Source organism: Echinops telfairi, unplaced genomic scaffold (assembly GCF_000313985.2).
Source record: "Echinops telfairi isolate 266 unplaced genomic scaffold, ASM31398v2 ScPeMD7_7457;HRSCAF=8495, whole genome shotgun sequence".
Lineage (NCBI taxonomy): Eukaryota > Metazoa > Chordata > Mammalia > Afrosoricida > Tenrecidae > Echinops > Echinops telfairi.
Genome location: NW_022111357.1, coordinates 44,159,905 through 44,178,352, shown reverse-complemented (window position 1 = coordinate 44,178,352; position 18,448 = coordinate 44,159,905). Strand labels below are relative to the sequence as shown.

Here is an 18,448-nt window from a genome sequence, read left to right as displayed (position 1 = left end):
TGCTTCTGAGCTTGATGGCCGCTTGATTACCTTCAAGCCTTTAAGACCCCAGACGCTATACTTTTTGATAGCCGGGCACCATCAGCTTAGAAAGTCTCATCTTTCTCCCAGGAAGCAGCTAGTGGTTTCAAACTGCTGACCTTGCGGTGAGCAACCCACCATGTCACATGCTATATGACACCAGGGCTCCCACAGGGCAGTTCTACTCTATCTTATGGGGTTGCTATGGCTTGGTGGCAGTGAGGGGTTTGACTTTGTTTGTTTTTCAGATGGGGGCGGTGGGACAGGCTGTGTAGGGGCGGCACCCCTGGGGAGACTGGGGTGACAGTGCGATTTGACATGGGGGTCAGTGCCATGTCCCAGTAATGCCAGGGACCTATACCACAGTCAGCAGCACGGATCTGAGGCTCTGACTCCAGAGCCGCCTGTCTTACCCAGGCCCATTCGCCGGCACCTGGAGGAGCTGGACAAGTTTGTGCGGGAGAATATCTACTCTCTGTACAAGTTCAACTTCACCGAGGGCCAGGGTCCCTCCAGGAGCACCCTCACAGCCAACGACCGGAGCCCTGCGCCAGCCTTCCAGCTGAACCAGAAGCTCTGTCGGTGGAGGCTGAGCGAACCAGACAGCCAACACAAAGTGGGGGTCACCCTGGTGAGCGTCCCTGGGCCCGATGGGGTGGCAACAGGAGTCACCATGTCTTGACACTGTGAGCGGTAGTGCGACAGGAGAGTGTGGCATGAGAGTGCGGAGGCAAGTCAGGTGGGCAAAGGACTGACCCCCACCCCAGTGCAACAGCACAGGGGGCGACTGCTTTGACCACACGAGAAGGCCGTCCAGGAGTGGTACCACTTCCACTACATGAATGTCTTGGCCACCACCCAGGGGCACAGCCACCAGAGCCACTTTGTCCTCTCCTGTCAGCACAACTGGCAGGAATGCCCAGCTAGGTGAGGAGTGGGCACACCTGGGGGCTGCCGGTGGGAGGCTAGCCACACCCAGCCCCTGCCCTGAGGAGGCAGGCCATTCTCTCAGGCTTCTCCCCGCTGACCTGTGGATGGCATGGGCTGGTCTGAGCCCGGCCCCTCCTTCCAGGAGCTTCAAGACCTTCTACCACGCTGTCTACGGCAGCTGCTACACCTTCCAGGACATCTTGGCAGCAACACGCCAGGACATTGCCCAAGGTGAGCGGCAGACAGGGCCTGAGGTGGGAGCCGGGCAAGCAGGGAGCCAAGGACCGGCTGGCCAGGTCCAGGATGTGGGTAGGGCAGGCTGGCTTGGACGGGGTGGCGGGCACTATCCAATGGGTATCACCTGGTCGCCCCTCTTCCAGGGGTCAGCCTTGCGCTCAGAGTGGAGCAGCAGGACCACCTGCCCTTGCTGTCTGTGGAGGCCGGCCTCAAGGTTTTCATCCACGGGCGCGACCACACGCCCTTCCTGGAGCCCCGCAGCTTCAGCATCCTGCCAGGCACCCAGACCACAGTCAGCATCCGAGAGGCGGGCGGGCGGGGGTGGGGGCGGAGTCTGTGGGAGGGGCGGGGCCTGGAGGCCCCTGGCGGGAACTGAAACCGCCTCCCGCCAGGAGGAGGTGCACTGGCTTCGGAGGCCCTACGGGGACTGCGTGGACAGAGACAAGGGCAGGGTCTTGCAGCTGCTGTACAACACATCCTGCACCAGGCAGGTGAGCCTGGGGCGGTGGCACTCACCCTGGGCATAGCCCAGGGCCCACAGTCGGAGAGAGTGGGAAGCGGTGGCCGCGAGGGAGAGGCGGTGGCTGTGCCAGCAGGAGCCCGGCGGGGGAACGGAGGGTTCCCGGGCCCCCAGCTCCCTTGCTCTCCGGTCCCCCTAGGCCTCTGGTCTCCGTTTTCCGCAGCTGATGATCAAGAACTGCTCCTGCGGTTACTACCACTACCCCTGCCGGCCGGCGCCCAGTACTGCACCTACGCCCAGGCTTGGGGCGAGCCCTGCCCGCTCCCACTCACCACCCACCACCCACCACCCGCTACCTACTGGCCTGCAGTGAACCTTCGCCCACCGGCCTGGCAGATGAAGGTGGAGTCACATCCTTCACCGCCACACCTCCCATCCCCTCTCCTGGCCCCTTCCTGAGCCAGTCTCTGTGTAACTGTCTCCTTTACCTGGTCACTGCTTCTACCACCTCTACCAGGAGTTGGAGACAGGAGGCTTCTCCTGCCTCTCTCTCTGTCCCAGGCCCTGCAAGTGGTGGGGGGAGGGCACAGGGAACCCCGGGGCACTGCCTTGGGCACTGCGGCAGGGGGCTGACACAGGGGTCTGTCTGTCCCAGGGAGAGCCTGTACAAGCTCTCCATGGGGTCCTCCAGGTGGCCTTCGCCCAAATCCGCTGTGAGTGTGCCCCAAGGGGTGTGGCTGGGGGCTGCCCTCGGCCTGCCCCTTGGTAATAGAGGTTGGGGGCTGAACAGGGGTAGCAGCCCCATGGAGATTTCTCTGTGTAGGGCTGGGTCTTGGCTGTATTCGAGGGAGTCCGGAACCAGAGCCAGAGTTCAAGGTGGGGTAGCAGCCCTCCACTAAGGGGCAGTGCTGAGCCTCAGCCCCTAGTGCCCCTTCTCCTCCTGGGCTCCCAAGGAGGTGTCCCACCACACAGGCCTGGGCCCAGCCCCCTCATACTTCTGTCCCCCATCCAGAAGCGGCAATACCAGAGTGAACATCTACCAGCTATCTGCCGGCTGCCAGTAGGAGGCCAAGCATCGGGGAGCCATGCCAGGCTCACATCCCCCAGAAGTGATCAGGGCAAGTCTCAGCTGAAGAGTAAAAGTGGGTGCCGGGCCCCTCTCTACTCCCAGACTTCCAGCACCAGAACCAGCTTTACAAGGGCCACGGATTGCTTGGCTGTCCTGACCGTCCAGGATGGTCCAGAGCCCCCCATTCCCCACCCAGGGCCCCCTTTGGCCACTGATGCCAGCCTAGGAGGCTGAGGGAAGCAGGCATGGGGCTTCAGCACATCCAAGCCTCCCCTGGTCCCAGCTGCCCTCCCTGGAGGGGTCGCCACTGGCCTCAAGTAGACTGGGAGAACAAAGCGTTCCCCCCACTCTGGGCTCATGGTTCCTGCATAAGCCCATGTGTGCGCATGTGCAGGTGTGGGCGTGTGGGGAGGGCACGTGTGGGAGGGGCCCCCCACTCAGAGAGCATCTACAATCTGCCCGGTTGTTGGGGCAACTTCCAAGGAGCAGGCTGGAGGAGGGACTCAGCTTGGCTAGGACATTTGGTGACTTCAGATTGTTTTGTAATAAAGTCTCAATTCCATCTGGTGGCCTGTGTCTCTGTACACTCTTCTCCCGCCCCTGTTACCCTCTGACAGTACCTGGGGCAGACCAGAAGTAGCATGGGAGTGGGCTGGAGTCAGAAGGGGCAAAAGGCCAGCTTACAGGCCCAGGAGTGGGGATGGGACCAGCCCAGGTCATTCACTCCTGTTGGTGTCACCCCCATCCCACTAGAGGGGGCAGGGGTATCAGAGTCTGTGTTCATCAGAGCCCCAGTCCTCCCCACTCACACGTCTGGCAGGTGGGGCCTGGGCTGGCCAGCTCAAGGGGCACTGGTCCTGTCCCTCTTAGGACTTCCTGGCACAGAAGGCAGGGCCAAAGACAGTGGGGAGCACAAAGGCAGCCAATGAGCAGGCAGCACAGCAAGCGCAGAGGTTTATTAACAGTGTGTGATCCGAGTGGTGGGCGGAGCTCAAGCAGGAAGGAAGGAAGGAGTGGATTTTCTGTTCAGGGTTCACAGCCATGGGGCAAGGGAGGTGGGAGGGCCCCAGGTCAGTGTTGCCACCCACTGAGCCTCTCCGGACAGCATTTTGCATAATGGCCAGTTGACTGGCCTGACCAGGGTCCATAGTTAGGGAGGGGGCCCAGCCGCTGCCCTAAGCCTTCGTCCAAAAAGGGGAAACAGAGAGGGCATCATGGGGCCCCGAAGTGGCTGAAAGACCCCAGGCCCCAGGGAGGGTCCAGCCCAAGAGGCAAAGCGGGCAGGGACAGGGGCAGGGCCGGGCTGCAGGCAGCGCCTGGACAAGATGTCCTCAGGAGTGTCCACGGAGAGAAGATACAGAACAGTCCGAACTAGGGCATCGTCGAAAACCCGCTCGGCAGTGACAAAGGGCGTGGGGCGCGGGTGGAAGTGCCAAAGTGGCTTTACGCAGGCATCTGGGCCGAGGACCCGAGAGAGTGCCTCCAGAGGGGGCAGGGACTGGCCTGGGGCAGCCCTGCACCTTGGGCCTTCGTGGCCAGCCATGGGACCCAGGACGCCAGCGTCCAGCAGGAGCTGAAGCCCCAGGCCATCAGAGTCCCGCCCGCTTAGCACCCTCGAAGCCCAGCCTGGATGCTGGAGTCCCTAAGTGAGGTACACGGGGTTGACCCTTGCATGGGCTGCCCCTCCCTGCCCTGGTAAGGCACTGGTGACCAGCCACCGGCCTCTGGGCCTAGAGAAGGGGCTCTGGGGGCATGTAGGGAAGAGGACTCAACTGGTAGACCAGTGTTCTGGGGCAGTAAAGGTGGGCACGAGGTGACATAGGCTCTGAAGACAGAGAGAGCACGAGGTGACACCAGTCCCACAAGGTGACCATGCCTGAGGAGCACGCATGAGTTGACCCAAACCCCAAGGGCAAAGAGGGCAGGAGGCAACATGGGCCTTGAGTGGTCTGCGGTGTGGGCAACCTAGGCCCAGAGGAAGGCATGGGTCACTTGAGGACACAGGGTCTCAGAAGAGGCAAGGGCACCAGGGGATGGAGTCTCCCTCCCCAAGACACCTTGAGTTTGGGAAGACTCCGTACCATTCCCTCTCTCCTCCTGGGGGGTCTGGGCAGTTTGGAGGAGGGCAGGGTGGACAAGCCCCACCCCAGGAGTGCCCGGCACAGGGGCTTGTCAGAAGTGGGCCCAGGTGTCATCATAGGCAGGGCCGGGGATGGGCAGGGCTGGGGTCTCCAGAGGCATGCGGGGTGGCCAGGCCAGCGGCCGGGTGCCAGGGTGGAAGCCCACGGCTGCCCGGCCGGCCCGGCCCTAGCTCTCCTCCAGGTGGAGGCCAATGAACTCCTGGATGCACCGGCGGTACTGGAGTTCGGTGGGGCTGCTGCCGGTCAGCGGGGCAGGCTGACCCGGCAGCGCCTCTGCCTCACGCATCTCCTCTGTCATTCGGGCCAGACGGAGCCTGGGAGTGGGTGGGGAGACAGGCATTCTGTGAAGCGACTACCTGGGGAGACCCCGCCCAGCCTGCCCTGTCTCTTCTCTCCACTGACCCTCCTTGGCATCAACCTAGGATCTGCCCTGCAGACCCTGCCCACATGCTCACAAGGTGACGATGTCTGCGTTGGCCGCCTGCACAGCGATGCTCAGCGGATCCTGCTGGTCATGGTCCAGGGCATGCTGATCGGCCCCTCGCTTCAGGAATAGGCAGACCTGGCTGCAGGGCGGGAAGCAGGGAGTTAGGGCTGGCTTGCCTTGCGGTCGAGGGCCGGGGTGGGGCGGGCACTCACCCAGTGCGACCAAGGAGCGTGGCGTGGTGCAGAGGCGCTCGTCCCCGGCTGTCTCTTTGGTTCACGTCCGCCCCGTTTTGTAGAAGAAATTCACAGACGACCAAGGAGCCCTGCGTGGCGAATGAGTATCCGGCATTGTAAACAAATGACAGCCCCCCAGCCCTGCACCTATCAGCCCCTGCACTCCACCCGGGGAGATAGGTGGCCAGCCTGGTTGGAGCAGGAGGGCAGAGGCACTAGATCGGCGCCACAGAACAGTGCGTCTTGAGCATGCAAATATGTCAAATTATGCAAACGTCATCTCTGCTTTCCTTTTGCAAGGCCCGCCCCCAGGCCCCCACCCCCACCCCCAACTCACCCCGAGCACGGCCTGGACCAGCGGCGTCTTGCCTTCGTCTTCTGAGTCGGCCCAGTTGACCTCAGCCCCGTGGGCTAGCGCCGCGGCCAGCGCGGGAAGGTCCCGGGTGCGCGCCGCGCGGTGCGCTAGGAGTCCCGGGTGCAGCTCACGCAAGTCGGCCAGGCCCCAGGCCTCACTGTCCCCATCTGCCTCGCCGCTGGATGCCTCCGACTCCCCGCCCTCTGCAGGCAGGGGCGCGGTTAGCGCCTGCGATCCCGCCAGGGGGCGCTCCAGCGGCTCCCGGGGACCGGCACGGCGCAGGCGCACACCCACCCTCCTCCGTGACGCTGTCCACCACGGAGCCCGCGCCGAAGGCTAGAACGTCTGAGCTGCCGTCGGAGCTACCGCCCAGGCCGCTGTCGCTGCTCAGACCTGCCGAGCCCACGGGGAAGAGAGGTTCCTGGGAGCTGCAGATCCTGCTCCTCCAGCAGAACCAACCGCAAGCCTCTGGGCAGCTGCCAGCCAGCCCTCCCGCAAGCCCCAGGCTCTGAGAGGGTTCAGCAGGGTCCTCTGTTGCCCGCGCTCACTCCCGTCTGACCCCCATCAGCTCTTCCAGCTCCTGGCCCTATCCAGCCCATACTGCCCAACTTGCCAGGGAATGCACGCTCCCAGTCAATACATGCGTAACCACCAGTCCTGGGGTTGGGGGTGGTGTGGCCTGGCTTGTAACTTTTCTCGTTTCTGTGCCTTAAAGATGATCACCAGCCCATTCCAAGCCAAGTTGGGAAAAGATAACGTGAATCGTCTTTCATGAGCTGGCTCCTGCACCTGCCTGCCCAGGCTCCGCAGCATACGTTGGTGCATGCTTACACCAACACACACCTACCTGGGTGCGTGCAGCCACTTAGGTATTTATCAGTCACACGTACACACCCATGACCCCACATGCATGCTCATGGATATGCTCACATACACTCCTGTGCACACCACACATACAATCCATCTTCTCTACACACACACATGCACACCTGTGTGCACACAGCTACACATTTCCTCACATCGTTTTCATCAACAGACCTCTTGAGAAACTGTTCCAGCCTCAGCTCCACCTATCCCCAAGTTTTCTGTGCCCGTAGGCTGGCCTCTTTGGAACACCTGCCTCTCCAGCCCACAGTACTGGTGGTCCACCTGTGGGCTACTGCCACTGCCGGCTGCACCTGAGGGGCTGGGCTGCAGGAGAAGCAGGGCTCCCCAGGACTTACTGCGTGGACCTGCCCCAGCAGCCCCGGTGTCAAAGTAGGAGAAGAGGGAGTCCAGCTCGTCTGGGCAGAAGAGGGAGTCCCGGCGGAACTTGCGTTCCAGGATGCTGGCTGGGGGAGGGTGGAGAGAAGGCCAAGTTCAGCTGGGGAAAGTGAGGCCCTGGGGGGATGGGCCACCCCAGGTCATGCTGGGAGCCCCTGCCCTCCCACAGTTTGGGCCTCCCACCTGACCACTTGATCTGAGGTCTGAGGTTTGGTAAACATGCCACCTTCTGGCGACCCTGGTACCTGAGGACAGGGCTACGATGGAGGGCAGGGCAGGCTCTAGCCGGACCTTTCGACGGGCGGTGGGTGCCCGGGGGGAGCTGTGGTGCCGTTGGCACTTTTTTGCTCTCCAGCGCCGGGGCCCCGCCTCCCCGTCGTCCCCTACTGCCTCCTGGTCTGGTGCTGGTGGCAGCTTCCGCAAGAACTTCTTTTCCACGTATTTGTCCTTGATCCAGGCCTCCTTGTCCTGCCTGGACTCAGAGCAAGGAGAGGAGGTCTCAGGCAGGGCTCCCCAGCCCAGCAAGCTACACTCCTTCCCCTGCAGCAGCCCCCCCCAGGGCCCTTGGCGCAGCCTGCTACCCCCACTTACCTGGGACTGCTAGCCGTGGGCTTCTTGCTGCCTGGCCCCTCGCACTGGGCCTCATAGATCTGGTTCACAGTGCTGTTGCCGAGTTCACACATCAGCTATGGGAGACAGGCTTGCAGCATCAGCTGCAGCTCGCAGGCCCTGGCACCCAGCCTCCCAGTGGCCTGCGCTCAGCCCCTGCACCCACCTTCAGCAGCTCTGGCTCCCACGAGTCCAGTGTCAAGGACCGAACCTTAGAGCAGTGAACACCCAGGCTCCTGGAGGGCAAGGGGCAGGCTGAGTCAGGGTGCCCCCTGCTGTGCTCCCCTTAACCCCCTTCCCTGGCCCTGGCGCCGGTGTCCACCTGTGGATGCCCGAGCACTCGATGCAGAGCAGCACACCCAGATTGATGCTGGCCCAGCGGGGGTCCGGCTGGCCGCAGTCTCCACACTGGCCGTTGCCAGCCACGTTCTGCACACGCTGTAAGGTGCTCTCAGCCTTGGTGCCACGCTCCCTGGAGTCCGAGGTGGAGTCGATGCTGCTGGTGGACGGGGACGCCGTGCGGTCCAGCCTCTGGGGACCAGGGGGCAGTGGGGAGCCCTCAGCCCAACCGGGGCCTCAATGTCCCTAGTTGGGACCCTTCCTCCTCCCCCACAAGAGGAGCCAGCAGAGGTCAGAGTCCATGAAGCTCGACTTGCACCCGTGTGTGCTCCCACACCCATACGCATGCACATACACACACATGTGCAACCTACAGGGGTCATCTCATTGCAGCACATGGGCAGGGCACGGCGGGTAGGGGGCTCACCTCACTGTGGCAGCTGTCTGGGCTCTCCCGGTAGGCAGAGGCGATGCTGGCCTGTACAGCTTGAACCCAGGCCTGCCGGAGCTTCTCGGAGTCCGCCTGCAGCATGCAGCTCCTGGTGGGGAGAGGGGCGGGAACCATCAGGCCAGGCCAGGCGGCTGCCTCCCATCCCCCGCCCTCCGCCTTCCCCTACTCACTTGGTGGGTGACACGACCTCGAAGCAGAACCTGCGCTCAATGTCCTCGCAGGGCTTCACGGAGCAAAGGCGCAGGTCGTCCACCACCACGGTGAGCACGTCCTGCGGGTGGCACCGCCGCTGCTGGGGCGGGCTCAGCAGGCCGGCCCTGCCCACAGCCCCGCCCACAGCCACTGACTGACCCTGAGCCCCAGTGCGCTAGGCTCTGTCTCTGGCCTTTGCACCGCTCGGCTTTGGCACCCACAGGCTTTCCTTGGCTAGTGCTGGCCTCCCTGACCAGACAGGCCCCGGTCCAGGTAGGGGGGCGTGGAATGAACCAGGGGCAACACCAGACCAGCCCTGACCCTCACCTTGAGCTTCTTCTGGTAGACCAGCTGGCTGTTCTGAATGGAGAACCAGCGTCTGGTGGGGTGAGAAGACAAGGTGAGGTCAGGCATGGCCTCTCCATTTCTCCCCGCCCCACTTGAGCCCGCTTCCTGCCCACGCCTGCGCCATCCTTTACCGATTCCACGTCTTGAAGGCGTTGCTGGCCCTCTTGAAGAGGTAGCCCTCCATCACCACACCGCTGGGCGCGTCCACGTCAAATTCCACCTTGGACTCGTCGTAGGAGAAGTCCTGTGGAGGTCAGGTGCGGCCCTCAGCTGGCATTCCCCGCCACCCCACCCCACCCAACCGTGTGTGCAGGCTGAAGCGGGCACATGTCCGGGTGGTCATACCAGTCGCATGCACAAACGTGACCATCTGCTCTCAGACACAAGGCCCCTTGACGCTGCCTGCCCCTTGTGTTTGGGCTCTGAGACCCCTGGGGACAGACCCTGCTCCCTCACAGCTGTGGGCTTAGCACTAGCCTGCTTCCCCCCACCCCACCCCTAAGTCTCTTAGAGACAGGCAGACTAGGAGCAGGAAGGAAGCTGCCCCCCCACATCCTGAGCCCATTCATGCCGCCAGCTGGGTCGGTCTAGTTCAGCGCCTGACAGAGCTCCATTTACACCAGGGCCACTGAGCTGTGTGTTGGGGCTCGCAGGGCCAGCAGCCTGGATGGAGGAGTGGACCACCCGCACCTGCTCCCTGCCTAGGGGGGGAGAGGCAGGGACAGCTGCTGCCTCGCCCCCACGGGCCATGTCCGGGCTCAGCCCACGTCCTGCTAGTGCCAGCTGCCTCTCAGCCCTGGGCACACGGGCCTCCAGGGAATCCTGGCGGCTGCGCGAGGCGCCCAGAGCTCTGGGGCCAGAGGAGGTGTCCTTGGTGCTGAATCTCCTGAGGGGTGGGGGAGGCTGGAGGCCCCGCCCAGCCCAGTGTGCGCCCCTCACCCACAAACCCAGAGTGGGGGCGCTCACTCACCTGCAGCAGCGTCTGCGGGGACCAGAGTCGGGGGTGGGGCGACGAGGAGGAGGAGGGGGAGAGAGAGAGGACTGTTGAGTGGCCGATCCCGCCCACCCCACGGGATGAATTGCCTGGCGGTCCCCAGCCCCGCCCCCGAGGGACGGGCAGCCCTGTGCCGCCTGCAGCTTGCAGTCTTGGCGGGCTTCTCGGCAGCGCTGAGATAGCCGCCCCCGCGGCTGTCGCCCACCTCTCCCCTTGGTAGCTGCGGGGGCAGCCGTCTGGCAAGTGAGCAGAGGCCTCAGAAGAAACCAGCGCCTGAGGTCACCATTCCCTGCAAGGGGCCGGGGGCGGGGTGGGGGACTGGAGGCGGTGGCCAGTACAAAGGGCAAACCGACTGCTGTTAACTCACAGACCCTGGGACTGAGGGGTTTCCAAGGCTGGAAGTGTTTAGGAAGCTGGATGTCACATTGACCTCCCTCAGGGTGGCCAGTGGGTGGGTTCAAACCAGCATCTCCTCACCTAGCAGAGGAGCTGGACCCCTGTACCGCCAGGACTCCTTAGGATGCCAGAGACCCAGCTCGCCCCTTAGTGTCAACTCCACCAGGAGGCATGGCCTCTGCCCAGCCCAGGCCAGGCCACGATGTACCTATGTCCTGCCTCCCAACTCCACCATGTCCGTGGGCCGCAGGGGCCCCTCCCTCTGGCACCAACACTCTCAAGAGGAGCGAGGCAGAATGGATGTGACCGGGGCCAGGTAGGCAGGACTGGGACAGGGCAGGCCATGTGTATGCTGGGGTGGGTCTTCTACAGGTCAGGGGTAGGGGGGTGAGGGACGATGCCCACCCCCAGCCTGGCTGTGGTAAGTGGGTCAGGCCTCACCCTCTGCTGAATGGCAGCGTGCTTTCTCTCCATCTCCCGCTTCTCCACTGCAGAGTCAATCACCAGCTGGTCCAGCTGTGGGCAGGATGGGCATCAGTGCAGGCAGTAGGCAGCTGCTTTCCAGAGACCCTGGCCCCAGCCCCGCCCGCCCCTGGGCTCACCTCGGTGGCCAGCTTCTTCATGTAGGGGTCTAGCTGGTGCAGGAGGTTGTAGCCTTGCTGGAAGAAGCTGTACTGGGCATGCATGAAGGACAGCATCTGGGGGGTGGGGCACAGGTGAGGCCCACCCTCTTAAGTGCTGGACCTTTGCAACCTTCCTGCCCTCCCCACCCCACCCCCACCAACCCATACTCACAGAATCCAAGATCTCAAACTTCTTCTTGGCTTGAAGAACGTTGATCTGCCAAGAGAGCGTGCGAACAGGTCAGGGGAGTAAGGGCTTGAACTTGCCAGGGTCCACTCGGGCTGCTTGTGGTTCTGTAACCCCCAGGTTGTCTTTAGCTCCCTCCCCCTGTGCCAGCCCTTTCTTCCCGGTGGTCCTGGGAGGTGGGAGGACCATCCCCACCTCCAGCCTGGACCTGGGTGCCCCACAGGAGCTGTCCTCCTGCCTCTTCTGGCCCTGCCCATCACCTCTTGCAGGAAGCCCTCCTGAGGGGGAGAGAGGGCGGGGCTGACCTGCAAGACGTAGTCCAGTGCCAGGTGGCGGAAGCACTTTCGAGTGAGGGTCAGGGCACCTGTGGCCTCCTCTACCTCATGGGGCCGGTGCCGGGGCGCCTGGGCATTCCTCACCAGGGACAGCTCCATGTCCTCCCGCACCTTGTCAAACTGCTTCTTTGTCTCCTTGAACTTCCGTACGTCCCTGGGGCCATCGGGGTAAGCATCAGAGGTGTGCGTGTGGGGTCACACTTACACCCTGAGTCCTCCCTTGTCCCCCTCTTCTCCTGGTCCTTCCACATCCTCTAGTCCTGCCAGGATGCCCCATGCCAGTGCTCCGGCCCAGGTCTCCTCAGCCTCCCCCACAGCCTGGCCTTCCCCTCACTTAGCCTTCTCCAGCTTTTCCAGCGGCTGATCCATCCCCAGTTGTTCCCCGGGCTCCAGACTCTCCTAGCCCACACCACCTCACCACTTAGGTGCCTCACAAATGCCACCCCGAGACACACACACACACACACACACACACACACACACACACACACCCCAATCACATGATGCTGTAAGTGCTATCCCCCTGGGCCAACCCTGCTCAAAGCCCTGGCTGGCCTTCATAGCTGCCCCACCCCCACAGGACCACTCTTTCCTCATTTCTGCACTCTTCCCAGCCTTTGCGACTGCTGAGCCCCAACCACTCAGCCCCCCAGGAGCTGGTGCCCTGCCACATGCTGCTCCTCCCTCCAGTGGCCCCGCCCGCCCGCCTCCCCTGACAATAGCACAGTCTCCTGGCATATGCCATGGTGCCCCTTTCTCTGCCTCACCAGGCAGGCCTTGGCCTAAGGGAGGGCCTCAGGGTGGGGGGAGGCCTGGGGTGGGAGGTGCAGGGGTCACTCACTCTTTGATGAAGTTGTGGAGCTGCTGCCGCACAGATCTCTGGGCCTGGTCAAACAGGATCTGGGGGTGTGGGAGAGGAGGCGTTACACGCCCAACCCTGCCTGTGCCCCCAGCTCAGCCACGTGAGGGTACAGCCACCCCCAAGACAACCCTACCAACCAAAGGACCTGAAAGGAATGAGTTGGTGCCCAAAGGTGCCAGCTGCGACCACCTGCCAATCTCCCACCAGACTCTTGGCCAGTCTGAGAGCAGCGAGCGCTGCTCGGTAGGCCCCTCCTGCCAGGCCCACCTCACCATCCCTGGGTGGGGACCTCCGTGAGCTCCCTCCCTGCCGGTGGCTTTGAGGGTGAAGGTCAGCTGCTCTCTGCAGCTGCAAGGGGAAGGCAGAGGAGGGGCCAGGGAGGATGCCAGCGAGAGGTGACTGTTGTGCTCTCTCCAGAACTGATTAGGCCAGAAGCAGGTTGGGGGCCTGGGCCCTGGCTGTGGCGCAGGCGGGCAGGCGAGTGGGCAGACAGAAAGAAGGTTTGTTTCTGAACTTCCTGGGGTGGGGCCTGTTTACTCTAGGGCTCTTGGTTCTCAGGCCAGGTTTGGACCACCCCTGTGCCAAGTCTGCACTCTGGGCTTCAGCAGGCGGGGTCATCAGCCCTGGTGGCAGTGGGTCCTCCGAGGCTACGTGGTCTGCTAAGAGAGGCCTCTCGGCCAGAGCTGTATCCCTGCCTAGCACCCCAAGGGTCCAGGCACCGCCCTACTGTCTGCCCCTTACTGGGCACACAACACCATCCTTCAGTAGGTCCCCCCTGCCCCTCCCTGGCTCTCTGGGGGCTGAGCCCCATACTCCAAAGCTGTGGACACAGCCCCCCCGCCTCCCCCCACCCCTTGCAGACATGTGGAGAATGGCCCCTGCTGGGCAGGGCCTGGGGTGGGTAGGGGGGCTCACCATGTGGTAGTTGACCATCTCCTGCAGACTGTCTCCAAACCTCTGTAGACATTCCTGGGGGAGGTCCGGAGAGGAGGCTCAAACTGGGCAGCATACCCCCACCCTAGGCCCATGCCCAGGCCACAGAGCCACGCCCTTGGTTGGGCGCCGACACCCACCAGCTCTGGGGACTGCGTAGTCCACGAGGGGCTGTAGATGATCCTGAGAAGCCCCCTGGCCCCACCCCAGCCAATGCCCTCACCGAGATGACACCGTCGCCCTGGCACTGCCGAGACAGGTCTCGGACGCCGCCCAGGAAGAGCCTGTTGGTGGTGACGTAGGTCTTGCCAGCCTCGATCATGCTGCTGCAGAGCCTGACCAGCTGCGGAGAGAGGGGAGTCCCTGATGTCCAAAGCACCTCCAGTCTACCCTGGGCCATCTGCCCTGCAACCACAGAGCAAACTGTTCCAAGATGAGACCCTCCCGGCACTCACCCCTACCACCTGGCCCTGCGGGCTGGCCCTGAAGTGACTGGACCCACGAGGCCCCTCACGGCCAGGGGCTGGGCTTCGAGGGGCTACAGAGGCCTGGACTGGAACTGGGAGGGCCAGGCCCGGGGCATAAGGACTGTCTGGGCACAGGCAGCACCATCTGGGCCTCAGCGCCAGAAGCAGAAGGTTGTGCCAGGGGCGGGGCACCAGTCAGGAGGCCCAGGGTGGGGTGGGGGCAGCACCAGACTGGTAGTGTGGAGTCGGGGTGGGTGGCAGTTGGGAATAGAGAGAAGGAGATGGGATCAGGATGGGACCAGCAACCATGTGAGGGTGCCCAGTCAGGGACCCCGAGGTAGAGGGGGAACCAGGCTGGCAGCATGTAGTCAGGTGGAGGGGGTGCAATTGGGGAATCATGGATGTGGGGATGAGACCATCAGCAGTAGGTGGGGGTGGGAGGCAGTCAGGGAGGGAGCCCAGGGTGAAGGGTGACAAGAGATAGCAGTGTAGGGAGGGTCCCTCTGGCCAGTTGCACATTACCAGAAGTGCTAAAGCCTGCCCCTACATCCCTGTCTCCTGCCTTGGCCCTGAGGTCTCTCCATCCCCTGCCCTAGTCACATCAAGGCAACATAGCGGACAGTAGGACTGGATCTCAGAGTACCTAGGGTCTGGAGATCCGCCAGGCCCACCACCACCCCACCACCCACGATAGAAGGAGCCCAAGGGGCAGACAAAGGTGGGTGCACATGGCAGATACACCCAACCCACATGTGTTGGCACCCACACAGGGGCAGGAGCACACCAGTTCCCGTGCCCTCAGCCCAGGGCTTGCTGGGTGTGGAGGTGGAGACACTGAACCTCTAGCCACGCCCCCCCCAACTGCCCCCTCCCCACGTACCTTGTCCAGCTTGGCTTCAATCTCAACCACATCAGTCTCCACCTCATCGATGGTTGCCCTGGAGCGAGACAGGTCAGTGAGTGGCAGTTGGCAGGGGCTTCATGCAGGGGCTGAAGTGGGGCGGGTCCATCATTCTTACTGCTATCCACCCCTACCCCCTACCACTGCTCGATGACCCTGAGGGGGCAGGGGGCAGATTGGGAAACTGAGGAAGATACCAGAGAGAAGGTAGGGGCAGACTGTGACCCAGGTCTGGGGCTCTTGAGCTGCCCTGGCTCCCCGCAGTCACAGCCCCCACCCCACCCCACCCCACACAGGAAGCAGATAGACTGGCTGTGGATATGTCATTAGCTCATAAGCCCCTGGGAAAAGTGGCTGGGAGCCCGATACACAAAGAGGAACACACAACTGTGACCCCAGTACCCCCCAGGGTTGGACACTTCCATTGCTTTGAGGCTGGTTTGTGTGTGTGTGTGTGTGTGTGTGTGTATGCGCGCTGTGGGTGGGTGGGGTGGTGTCATGTGGCTGCTCTCTCTGCCCAGGCAGCACCTCAAGACCCCAGACCAGCTACAGAAGAGGCTGTCTCCCAGACACACCCCAACTTCAAAACCCCAAGCAGCACAGAGCCAGCCCCTGGGAGGGTCTGGCCAGGCCTCAGTAGAACCCATGACCCTCAGGGGCCACCTGGCAATGGGCTGCCTGGAGAGGGAAGAGTTAACATATGACATCACCGGAGAAGCCACGAAGGAGAATCCCCGGAAGGAAGGCGAGAAGGCAGATGGATCAGGCACGTGACATGGCCCCCCTCCACTGGCTCCAGAGAACAGGAAATTGGGAGAAAGGGCCAGACTCCCAGCCGCTCCCTGCCCCCCTGGCTGCTCAGCTGGCAATCTGGGCCAGTCTGGCCTCCTGGGGATAAGGACGAGGGGTGGGGCGCAAGCCCAGTGGCTGCAGGGTACAGGGCAGGGGTCGGCAAGGGGTGAGCCCCCCACCCATTGCTACCCTAGGATTTCCCAGTCTCAGAGGGAGGAGCTTGGGGTCACGTGGGTGGAATTCAGCCTGACTAGGGAGCCGGACAGCATAGCACCCCAGAATGACCTAGCTGCCCTTCCCAAGAGATTCCCCTTTCTGGCAGGCACCTCCTCTTCTTAGGTCAGTGCCCACCATCCCTGGGGGAGTAAGGGGACTGGAGTCCCCTCTGGGGTGAGGCAGGTGGGACCTGAGGCAGCAGGAGCCCCAGAGCTCCTGCAGAACTTCCCTGAGGTCCCTTCCACCCAGGAGAAAGCTCCCCCCACCCCCAGCAGTAAGCCCAGCATGGCCTATAACACCCCCACACACACACCCCCACACCCCCGCAAGCCCCCAGGGTTGGGGCAGAGAAGGGGCCATTACCCCAGTGGGAGCCAAGCCTGGAGCCCCCCTCCCCCCACTACAAGGCAGCTTAGGACAGAGTGGTAAACTCCCAGGGCTGCTGCCCTTGGGCTGAGGGTGCCTGGGGCCCTCGGAACAGCTGGGCCAGGCCACAGTGGAAACTGGGGAGGTGTGGGCCCCACCCTGAGAGCCCTGTGCCTCTCTGTCTCCCTCTCCCTAGTCCCAGAGACCCTAGGCCTGCCGGCACAGTCCTTCTTGAATTTTCCCTGTGCCAGAGGAGGCAGGGGGTGTTGTGCTGGTATTCTCCCCACTAAAGCTGCCATGACTCAGAGCCTGAAGCCCCACCCAGAGGAGGGGTGGTAGCCCCAGCAGCTGACCCAGGCCCAGGACAGTAGGGAGGCAGTCAGGTTCTACCCAGGATCTTCACAGACCCCTCCCCTCCATGGGGTCAGGCTGGACCTCCTGAGCAAACCTTCCCCACTTTAACCCCCCTACCTCCCCCCACCTCTGCTGCCCAGAGGCCAGGCTATCAGCTTCCTTAGGGAAGCACTTGAAGTAGAGTGGAGGGGACCCGTATGGGGTCACTGGGGGCGCTGGTCCTACTCACCTCCCCATCCCCCACCCCAGCTCAGATGGCAGCCACAACCCTGGATTACCCCAGCTGGCTCCTGCACGCTGCCTGGGGACTGGGGTCTGAATCATCCTCCTTCTCCCCCTCCTGCTTCCCAGGGGCACTTTCCCAGGCAGCCCCTCCCTAAGGGAGGAGTAGAATGAGGTGTGGTGTGTGACATTCGGATCAGACTGGTCCCTTCAGGTTTACAGCTTACCAGGTAGGTTTCAAATTAGGTGTGGGGGAGCCGGAGCACAGCTAGGAGCAGAGCCCCCACCAAAGGGACCTGGCCAGCGACCCTCAGCCTGGGTTCTGTCTAGATGGGGGCTAGTTAGTCCGGGATCACAGGATGCCCAGGCCCCCTCCATCTGATTCATTATTAATGGCAAGATGGGAGACCTTAAGAGGCACCACCAGCCCCTCAGCTTTGTAGTCTGGGGCTACTCTGTGCTGTGCCTTGTCCCCCTCCATCCCCCTCTGCTCCCCACTGTCACAGCCTCAAGAGGTTTGCAAGGCAGATAGGAGGCAGGATCTAAAGGGTTCTCCCTGGTGCTAGTGACCAAGGTGCACTCCCACCCACCGCCAGGGCCCTCCCCATACGTGTGCATGACCAAATGGACAGAGGCACGGTGTCCACATGCACGACCACACGCAGCGGCACAGTGCAGATTTGTGAACCCGCAGATATGTGGTACACACACATGCAGGTGCACACCAGTGACGGGGCACACACACAAACATGGGAACATGTGTCTTCAGTGACACACTGGCATTGTGTGTGATAAACACGCTGTGTGTCTCACAGAGAGCTGGCCTGTGCACACACCCGCCGCTCCTGCCCATGGGTGTGGGATGCCTGCCTGCCCTGCTGCAGCTCACCTCCGTCTCCATGCCCTCAGACAGGGCTGTCCCTCACCATAGTGTGCACAGAGGGCAGAGCTCAGCTCCAGCAGGTGCACACCTGTGAACTCGCTGTACTTGGCACCAAAGGCCTCCTTACATTTTCTGCGTGTCCAGTAAGGAAGGCTGCATGCACACTTGTGCACACGCCTATGGAGATGAGGTGCACACAGGAATAAGGCTTCACGCTGGGGAAGGGTAAATCTGCACACCCCCGGGTGGGTACAGCCCCTGGCACTCCCCACTGCAACCTTCCCATCCAGTGGGCTTGGGGTCAGGCCGCCGAGGCCACTCCTCACCCCAGCCAAGCTGCCAACTCCAGGCCCAGGCGCCACTCCGGCTACCAGTCCCCAGTGCACCAGAGAGGGACTGAGACCCATGGGCTCGGGCCAAGGAGCCAGGGCCACAGCAGGCCCTGAGGGGGTGGGTCCTCCTGCTCAGCCCCATGTGGGTGACTATGACACGAAGCAGGGGGGTGGGGGGGATGGACACTCTCACGGAGAGGTGGCGGGCGTGCCCACAGCTGCCCAGCGGGACAAAGATGCAGCCAGGGGATAGCTGGTCCATCCCCGGGGCCGCGCCCCGCCTCCAGCACACACCCTCTGTGTGAGGTGACCAGCAGAGAGACAGCTTTTGTTCCGGCTCCTCCGGGGTTGTGGGGGGCACGGATAGTGGGGTGCAGGGCGGGCCAAGATGCCCGTGGGGCTTCGGGCTTTGTCCGACTCCGAGTCCTCAGCCTCCCAGCCACCAGCCTGGTCGGTGGGGCTCTACCCTGCACAGAGCTGGCCCCCTCCCTCCTTCCCCTGCCAGGCACA

The 18,448-nt window shown here is 63.0% G+C and overlaps 2 protein-coding genes across 2 annotated transcripts in view; one reads left to right on the top strand and one right to left on the bottom strand.

Annotated features, from left to right (window-relative positions):
• Positions 1-2,712, top strand: part of SCNN1D (sodium channel epithelial 1 subunit delta) — a 4,402-nt gene extending 1,690 nt beyond the window's left edge. The window contains 12 exon segments of the mRNA XM_030888039.1: positions 439-652; positions 789-822; positions 825-948; positions 1,094-1,182; positions 1,332-1,495; positions 1,581-1,695; positions 1,861-1,902; positions 1,905-1,954; positions 2,139-2,218; positions 2,304-2,361; positions 2,472-2,524; positions 2,661-2,712. Of these exon segments, the coding sequence (XP_030743899.1) occupies positions 439-652; positions 789-822; positions 825-948; positions 1,094-1,182; positions 1,332-1,495; positions 1,581-1,695; positions 1,861-1,902; positions 1,905-1,954; positions 2,139-2,218; positions 2,304-2,361; positions 2,472-2,524; positions 2,661-2,712 (1,075 nt within the window).
• A 946-nt stretch (positions 2,713-3,658) lies between these two features.
• Positions 3,659-18,448, bottom strand: part of ACAP3 (ArfGAP with coiled-coil, ankyrin repeat and PH domains 3) — a 15,436-nt gene continuing 646 nt past the window's right edge. Inside the window, exons 2-25 of the mRNA XM_045299236.1 lie at positions 18,132-18,235; positions 14,753-14,810; positions 13,629-13,748; positions 13,388-13,441; positions 12,452-12,510; positions 11,581-11,764; positions 11,261-11,305; positions 11,068-11,163; positions 10,907-10,981; positions 10,046-10,057; positions 9,207-9,319; positions 9,055-9,106; positions 8,706-8,806; positions 8,512-8,623; positions 8,068-8,276; positions 7,912-7,981; positions 7,728-7,822; positions 7,382-7,608; positions 7,097-7,204; positions 6,168-6,266; positions 5,856-6,076; positions 5,498-5,607; positions 5,314-5,424; positions 3,659-5,172 (exon numbers count right to left, since the gene is read on the bottom strand). Of these exons, the coding sequence (XP_045155171.1) occupies positions 5,025-5,172; positions 5,314-5,424; positions 5,498-5,607; positions 5,856-6,076; positions 6,168-6,266; positions 7,097-7,204; positions 7,382-7,608; positions 7,728-7,822; positions 7,912-7,981; positions 8,068-8,276; positions 8,512-8,623; positions 8,706-8,806; positions 9,055-9,106; positions 9,207-9,319; positions 10,046-10,057; positions 10,907-10,981; positions 11,068-11,163; positions 11,261-11,305; positions 11,581-11,764; positions 12,452-12,510; positions 13,388-13,441; positions 13,629-13,748; positions 14,753-14,810; positions 18,132-18,235 (2,583 nt within the window). The 3' untranslated portion in view covers positions 3,659-5,024. The remainder of the gene's footprint in view (positions 5,173-5,313; positions 5,425-5,497; positions 5,608-5,855; positions 6,077-6,167; positions 6,267-7,096; positions 7,205-7,381; positions 7,609-7,727; positions 7,823-7,911; positions 7,982-8,067; positions 8,277-8,511; positions 8,624-8,705; positions 8,807-9,054; positions 9,107-9,206; positions 9,320-10,045; positions 10,058-10,906; positions 10,982-11,067; positions 11,164-11,260; positions 11,306-11,580; positions 11,765-12,451; positions 12,511-13,387; positions 13,442-13,628; positions 13,749-14,752; positions 14,811-18,131; positions 18,236-18,448) is intronic.